The following is a 9,074-nucleotide window of genomic DNA, read 5'->3' as shown; positions in this document are numbered from 1 at the left end:
CATAAGAGAAGTCATGAACATATTGCTAACATGAATTATTGGAGTTGTAGTATACACACTATTTTCTTATTCAACTAAAAGATGAAAAAATTTACATGAGTTATTGATGTTACTGTAGAACAAATTTTACTTATTTTATTTTTTTGAAAAATATAGAAAAAATAGATTTAAAAATGCTACTAATTCTACTAAAGAAATTTTCTATAGTTATTAAATAAAATATTAATAATTTATTTATTAATTTTTGAAAAGATATTGTCTAATAGTTTCGCTTTAGAACTCATAATGTGTTGGATCTGGGTTAATAACATTAAATCTGATTTATTTTACTATTTAAGTCACTTTAGTTACTCACATCTTATGCATACTTTAGGAGTATTGGATGTACATTCATTCTAAAATTCAACCATAGAACTCATTCAGAGTTTTAATACTTTAGTTACTCACATCTTATATACAATACGAATTATACCGAATATTTCGAGTTTTAATATTCTTAAATTTTACAACACGGTATATACTCCAAACTACTGCAAATCTGTCTCTTGAAATTCTGGTTCAATAACTAACAATAAGACCAATCTTGCACCCAATGTCTGTCTCTTTCAACATGTATAATGCCAATAACATGCCACCAGCAACTATAGATACAGTTTCAATCCCTAAACTTGAAATCCCCTATATAATGTCATCAACATGTCCCCAGCAACTGTAATTACAGTTTCAATCACCTTTACTTGGCATCTTTATTCATTTAATACCAAAAATATAAAGAAGAGATATGAGATTATATAATTAGATTATTGTGTATGTAAAAATATACCTGAAAATAATTGCCATAACAAATATCATTGCATAGAGAACGTTGCTATTAGCACGAGTAGATTTTGAACAATCACATGCCTAAAACAACATACAAAAAAAAACTTTAGAACATTTTTGGATTCATATATCTATCAAAAAAACTTTCACTCACAACATGATGAAAAAAATCATATGTTGAAACACACAAATGAACACCATAAATTGAAGCAAAACAAGTCCTCTATTGAATAAAGTAAATAATAAGAAATTAAAGGCATGTTATTTTTGGTGTGTATCAACAGAATGTTGGAATGAAGATAGTATTTTTTTACTTTTCAATATGTTAAATTTTTATTGTTTTAATAGTATTTTTTATTTTAAAATTTAAAATAGTATTACAAAGTTGTTGGAACGGAGATAAAAAAAAAATTGTTTGTAGAAAGACTATTAATTGTCACTTGAAATTTACTTTTACAATTGTGAAATTTAGTATAAATAAAATATTTAACTTAATATATATATTTATCAATTAAATTAAAATTTAATGTATAAAAATAATATTTTAAATGTTTTAATAATATTATTTATTTTGAAATTTAATTTAATTAAAATTGTAAAAGATAGTCAATCGAGAAGAATCACACATTTTCTTGTTAAGAATGGCGCAAAGTTGTTGGAAAATAAGTGCTCTTTTATTTTTTCAAAATAAAGAAGAGAAAGCATTTCAACCTAAGGCATAATGGAGAATTAAAATAAAAAGGATATACATGCAAAGAAAATATTTACCCTTTATTTATTTGATTTTAATGTATTTTATTTAATTTTATTAATATAATTTATTATCATTATTATCATTCAATTATTTTTTTAAAATTAATTGAAGAAAATGCCACATCATTATAAAATATTAACTGTGTGTCACAGCGGCAATTTTGTGGATCAAGTTTCATGAAAGAATTTAAAAAAAAAAATTACAAGATTAAAATCTTATTTGTCTCTATTACATAAACCAATAACATGTATAACCAGAACCAACCCAATTCCACACAATATACCACTACAGTTTTTAATAATAAATTAACATCTTATATGTTACACATATAAAATTTAATAACAAAAATTAATTAGTGGGCCTTTATAAGAAACCTCGTATCATATGGGTGAGATTTTTCCTGTTCATGGTAAGGGAAGTGCAGGATATTGCTTCACATTTACACGTAGTATAAAGGGATATGAAAGAGAGCCACAATATATATAATCTTCAACTTTGATCCCACTTGAAATAAGTGATAATTGAGGCTCATAATAGTGCTCTGTTTGCTTTCCTTCCAAATTCACAACTAAAACTCCACCGTTCTTCTCTACTTTTGGTCTTCTAAAATACTTTGCAAACTTCGCTGCACTTTTCCTGAGGAAGGGATATTTAAGTAATAAACCCCTTTCAGGAGTTACAGACTGCCATTAAAGAACAAAGTACATTTATTAGAAAACAACAAAGCTTCACACTTTCTTTTGCTAATTTATTACTTTGGTTATTAGTATTAATTTATAGGATTTAATTGATCTCAATCGTCCACTTAATTATATTTTTACATTTACAATCAATATAATAATCGTCGAATCATTAAAATTATTTAAAATTAATTAAAAAAATATCTTTAAAATGTTTTTAAATCATAATTCAATTGAGTTCAAACTAAAAATTTTACAGTAATATAAGTTAATTATTATATAATTTACTAACAGTTGTGTTGACTCATATAACATTAATAAGTTAATTTTTTTTCAAACTAAAGAATATTAAGTAATAATATTAATATTTGTCTGTAAAAAAACTAATTAACAATTTAACACAATAACTCACATATATACTTTTGTACCCAAAAAATCACATATATACTTTAATTTACTTCAAGAATGAAGAAAAGATGTTGGAAGTATCTCTAAGTTATTTCACTTTTTAAGTTGATATCTTTACACTGAATTTTATGGTTCAACTTTGACGAGTGAAATAATACATCAACAAAAAAAAGATGGAAGAATCTTTGGTAGGAAAGTAATTCTCAAATTGTTGTTTGGCCTTCAACTCTCTAAATTTATCCCCTTGCCATACGTGTATTAGATGGAAAAATTGTATGTATTTTAGAATCACCCATGTGTATAGAGAAGATATTACTTGCACTAATGAGCTTGCTAGTTATGAAGATTTATTTGGCGGTTTGGTCTTCTAAATTACAAATTTGATATATTTATACTCAAGGGTTCCGTAAATGTGTCCCTCATTTTTAGATTTAAATATAATTTTGATTTTTTATTTATTATTTAATATTTATTTTAGTTATTTATTTTGATTTTGATTTATTTTAGTATTTTATTTTTTAATTTTTATTTTTATATATTTATATTCAAGAATTTTATTACGATAAAAATGATTAAAATATAGAGTTTTTTTAAATGCCCTAGTTTGAAAACTATTTTCTTAAATGCCTTACTTTTTTTGTTAAGTAGGAGTTCGTTCCCTGATTAAGCAATTACTTGAAGAACATTTTTTTAAAACTCAATGCAATATTGTTTTTTAGGGAAGTGACTTCTAATTGAGTAAATTTTTTTATTTTTGTTTTTATTTTTTTTATTTTAATATTTATTTATTATTAGAGTTATTAATTTAATTATTTAAAAAATAAAAATAATAATAATAAATTAAAATAAAATTCATTAATAAATTATAAATAAATGTTATATTTTAATTATTATTATTATAATAAATAATAATTATTATTAAAAATTATTATAATCTAAATGATTAAATAAAAATGATTAAATTATATTATAAATTTTTTAAAAAAATTAAATAATAATAAAAATTAAATAATAATAATTAAATGAAAATAAATTTATATTAATAACATAAAAATGAAACAAAATACATTAAGGAAAATTATCAAAATGGGGATGAACCGAAATAACCGCAACTTGTTTAGAGAACTAGATGAGTTCGACGACATCCTAGATGTGGGACGGGGGGTCATTTAGATGGACATCATTGATATAAATTTGATATTTTTTTCTCTCAAATATGATATTTTTTATCGTTAATTTAATGTATTTCGTTTCATTTTCATGTTATTAATATAAATTTCTTTTCATTTAACTGTTATTATTATTTAATTTTTTTTTTTTTTGAAATTTATAATATAATTTAATTATTTTTATTTGATCATTTTAATTATAATAATTTTTAATTATAATTATAATAATTATTTATTATAATAATAATAATAATTAAAAAGTAAAATTTATTTATAGTTTATTAATATATATATATATATATATTTAATTTTTTATTAGTATTTTTTACTTTTTAAATAATTAAATTAATAACTCTAATAATAAACAAATATTAAAATATAACAAAAATAAAAAATTTACTCAGTTAGAAGTCGCTTCTCTAGGAAACGACATTCTATTGAGTTTAAAAAAAATCATCTTTAGGTGATCGCTTTCCCTGGGAACACCTCCTACTTGAAAAAAAAAAGTAAAGCATTTGAAAAAATAGTTTTCAAACTAGACATATAGGGAAATAAATAAATAAAAAATGATATTTTAATAAAAAAAACTCTAAAATATACTATTTACAAAAAATAAAAGATCAAAATAAATAAATAAAAAATAACTAAAAATAAATATTAAATAAAAGATAAGAAAAACTAAAAGTATATTTAAGCATTTTTTTATTAATATATTTTTTGAGTGCCGAATATAATTGTTTCAATTGCTGGACATGATTAGATTATCAAATTTGCATTTTGAATACTTTTGCACTTCCAATTTCTATTAAAAAGAAACAATGAAATAAAGAATTGTTACCGTGGACATTCCAATAAAATATTGTCCTTTGCCAACATAATGAATATTATCGGGCATGCCCGGTAGATCTGGACAAAATTCACCTATTCTTCCTTTCTTGGAACCTTGCAGGTAATATTTTCTACACCTTCTCCTGTAAAATCATCATAACTTTAAAAAAATTACGTCTTATTATTCAAACAAGAACTTTTGTAAATAGATTAATTATTATAATTTAGAGTTTGATTTTCATGCACATTTAGTGTAAAAATATTTATAAGCGACTTTATGAATAATATACATTATTAATGATTGAACCATTGTAAGTGACTCATAATATTCAAACTATTTTAACATACTATGTGTATAAATTAAATTCTATAATTTATAGTTATAAGGTCGTGTGAGAATTATGGTAACCGGACTAACTAAAAAATGAAAAAGAAGATGACATACTTTAAATGAATTGAGTGTATAGCAAACTTACTTGACAGTTTCACAGTAGACAACAAATTTTTGGTCAGGTGCGACCGCAACTCCATTAGCAAAGTAGAGGTTACGGGCAAGCAATGTTACGTTTTTTGTTGCTGGATTATAGCTCATGAATCTACCATGAGGCTCACCTTCCACAATGTCATAGTAGAAATCCTTCAAATTGTATTTGTATGATGCGTCTGTGAAATAAATTGTTCCATCTTTACCAACATCAACTCCATCTGTTAAATTGAATTTCAATCCATCATGCTCATCCGCCAGAATTTCAACCTTCGTTTGCTTCCCTTTTTCCTGTGTCACTCTCACTAGTCCCTGTATTATTTATTCAAATTAATTATTATGCACAATTAACAAATAAGTTAACTCAAATAATTAAATTATCCATTAAATAAATATAAATTGAATAAAAAGTTACTGACACAGTGTCACTTACTCTCTACCCCCGCAATATAAATTATTTTAGTTAAAATTTGTTACATTTTATATGTAATTCTAAATGTGTTACTCTATCTTTTATCAATTATTTTCAAAAAATTACTTATATTATTAACAAGGAATAATTTTATAAAATAAGTCATGAATTTTATACAATTATACTATGAGATGAAGGGAATATTAAATTAAAAAATTTATCAAGCATTTTTGGTGTCCAATTTGCAAAGACTATTTTCTGGAATCAAAAAGTATTATACTCGATAAAATTATTTCAACAATTTTAATATGACTGCATTTTTAAATAAGTTAAATTTAAATTTAAAATTGCTGATTAAATTAAAAGAGACTTTGAACTATCTCATTTCGAACGCTATTAAATGTATTTATTTTTTATTTTTTTTAATAAAGAAATATTAATATATTAGTTAAATTAACATTTTCTTCTCCTTCTCCAACTTTTGAATTCTAATTTAACTCCTTTATTCATTGGATCTTTATCTTAAATTAGTTATTCTCTTTTGAATTTTTAAATAACGCTATGAAACAGAATAGTCATAAAATTAAAAAGATTTGCAAATGATCCATTATGGGACCTACCAAAGTAGCATCGGCAACTATGAGTTCACCGTTTTTCTCCAAAGCGAGTCCAAGTGGTCTTCCACCAGTGTTGACCCAATTTTCAACCACCGAGTCACCCACCGAGTCATTGACAGTAACTCGCTTAATCCACCCATCCTCACAGCCGGTGTAGATGAGTCGCCTCCTCTTATCATAAGCCAAGTCTTCAGGTCCATCCACCTCTCCCTCTGCCACAACTTCCCACCCAATCAGCATGCGCGGGTTTACAGCTGGAGCGTTCGCGGTTCGATGAGTTAAATCACCGGATGGAAATTGAACCGGTTGAAATGGTTCGGGCCGGTAAAGAACAGCAGCCACCGCTACCGAGATAGCAATGGCGAATAAGGTTGTTAAAAGATATGACATTGTTTGTGTTATTTTGTTTGTATGGTTTAGAGAATTAGAGAGCGGTGATGAAGAAGATGAGTCCATACAATGCTTTCATGTCCAAGTCTCAAATATTTATAACTAAAATCATTGCCCACTCAAACTTCTCACATATTTTTGAAATTTTATAACCCATTGATTAAAATTTATATTAAAGTTCATATAGATTTCTATATAATTTTAGTGAAATTTTTGTAAATTTTAATCAATTAAATATATTATATTTTAAATGACGTGTTGTTATTGTTAATTTTTTCTAATACTTTATTAATTTATAATAAATAAAAAATAGTTAAGAAGCTGCTATAAAAGAACATCAACTACTATAGCAATCATGATGATGAAACACCGTATATTTACAAATTAAAAAATCGTGATGATGAAATACCATATATTTACAAATTAAAGAGTATTCATACATTTATTTTATAAAGTAATAAATTAATGATCATTTTTATAAATTAAAATAGTTATTTGTTAATTTTTATATCTTAAAAAAATATTATTTCGTTGTTTATAAACACTATATTAATTTTAAGACAAAAAAAATATTATACTAATTTTTCCTATTTAATTGTAAAACATATAATATTCATTTTTATAAATAATAAAAATTTAAACAAATTATTTTAAATTTTATTGATATTCAACTAACTATTAATTATGTACGGTTACATATCATACTAACTCATATATCGTAGAAATTTTATAAAAATATTTAATTGTGCTTAATTTTGGTTAAACTAAAATAAATTTATACTTTTATTTATAAATAATAAAACACTAGTGAAATCACACAATTAGTGCCTTTTTGTTATCAATATTATAATATTAAAATATTTAAAAGAACTTTACGTCAAATTTTAAAGTGAAACTATTCAAATATAATAATTTTCATGCTTTTTCGATTAAAATACTCAAATTTAAAAAACAAAAGGTAACAAAACACAAATAAAATAAATAAATAAAACTTAAAATCAAATACTCAATCATAAGTAAATATGATCATTATTATCAACAATTCTATGTCACCCACAATTAGAATTGTCAATTTGACAAAATCTCTAATCATTGACTCATAGGAGTGTACATGGGCACGGGTCAACCCGCTAACTTGATCACTCAATCTAACTCAACCCGATTTTTACTCGTATTCAGTCACTTTCGAGTCTGACCCAACTCAATCCTCTGAAACCCGCTTATATTTAGTTCGGGTAATAGATTCAACAATTTTAACCCGTAGACTCGACATGATAACTAGTTATAATTTTTTTTTTTTAAATTTTGTATGGATGCCCAATAGGATTTCATTCTTCTTCTTCAGATTTTCAGTAGCCGTCATCTACTTTTTTTTTTTTTTAATTTACTTATTTATTATTTTTTCTTCTTTATCTCATGACTTTTTTTATTGATATTTGTTTTTGCATATTCTCAATTGTTCTCTTCCATAATTTGAGGCGCTTGTTAAGTGCTTGGACTTGAAGAATTGAAGTTGACATTGCTTAGAATTGATGAATTTTCATATTTTATTGATCTATTGTTGTTGAATTTATTTATGTATTTAAAGATTGTTAGATTTATTTTTTTGTGTGAGAAGTTGTTGGTTTTTTTTAAAGAATTGAATGGTGTGACTTAAATTTTATAGTTTTTGAAACATTCAAGTATTTAATATAATTTCAGTCATTAAATTTTCCCGTAAAATAAAAAACTATGTTATTATTTATGTATAACACCCAACCCAATCCAACCAAACTCCTTCTTGATCGGGTCGATTCAATTCGGGTTAAATGAAAAAAATACAGGTTTAGAACTTAACTAAATCCAAAGATAATTGATCGAATCGGGTATCAGATTTTGTCAAAATCGGCCCAACCCAACCCACATACACCCCTATTGACTTCAGCCTACTTGTTGGAGAAGTAAAAAGAATTTATAATTAAAAAGATTTCAAAAAGAAAGTCTCAAATACTAAAAAGTATCTAAAATATTGTGGGTTTAATGGTGTCTATGAGTTTATTTTTTCAAAAAAAAATTTCTAATAAAAGAGTTTCGACAAAAAATAATTCACTATTTTTTTATTTTAAAAAAATCGATTTTTGTTTGATTTTTTTTATTTAAAACTTCTCCCTAAATTTTTTGAGAAAAAATTATTTAAATTTTTTTTGAAAAAATAAATATTTGAATTTTTTAATATTTTTTCAATAAAAATAATAAATTAATAAATTAAAACTTTAAATAAAATAATTTTAATAAAAGATCTAACATTAGGAACTTAATTAAAAAAATTATAAAACAAAAACTTTAGAGTTTAAAACTTTATTCACAATTGTTATGATTATCAAATAAATTTATTAATATAATACACATCATAGTATAGTTGGTGATCATTAGTGTACAAGTTTTCATTGTACCTTCCCAAGAAATTGAAGATAACTAATCAATTCTTTAAATTCAAATGAAACATTATTTCATATCGAAAAGTACTTTCA

General features: G+C 23.9%; 1 protein-coding gene across 1 annotated transcript; it reads right to left on the bottom strand.

Annotated features, from left to right (window-relative positions):
* Window positions 1-1,784: 1,784 nt before the first annotated feature.
* LOC101511381 (protein STRICTOSIDINE SYNTHASE-LIKE 6-like) lies at window positions 1,785-6,637 on the bottom strand. The gene is made up of 4 exons (XM_004509362.4): window positions 6,178-6,637; window positions 5,138-5,457; window positions 4,672-4,804; window positions 1,785-2,259 (listed from the first exon to the last, which is right to left on the bottom strand). The coding sequence occupies exons 1-4, from the start codon at window positions 6,628-6,630 to the stop codon at window positions 1,981-1,983; spliced, it is 1,185 nt and encodes a 394-aa protein (XP_004509419.2). The 5' UTR covers window positions 6,631-6,637; the 3' UTR covers window positions 1,785-1,980.
* Between the last annotated feature and the right edge of the window lie 2,437 nt (window positions 6,638-9,074).

This window comes from Cicer arietinum, chromosome 7, assembly GCF_000331145.2.
Source record: "Cicer arietinum cultivar CDC Frontier isolate Library 1 chromosome 7, Cicar.CDCFrontier_v2.0, whole genome shotgun sequence".
In the NCBI taxonomy this organism is placed as follows: domain Eukaryota; kingdom Viridiplantae; phylum Streptophyta; class Magnoliopsida; order Fabales; family Fabaceae; genus Cicer; species Cicer arietinum.
The sequence above is the reverse complement of the archived record's forward strand: the minus strand, read 5'-3'. Positions and strand labels throughout refer to the sequence as shown.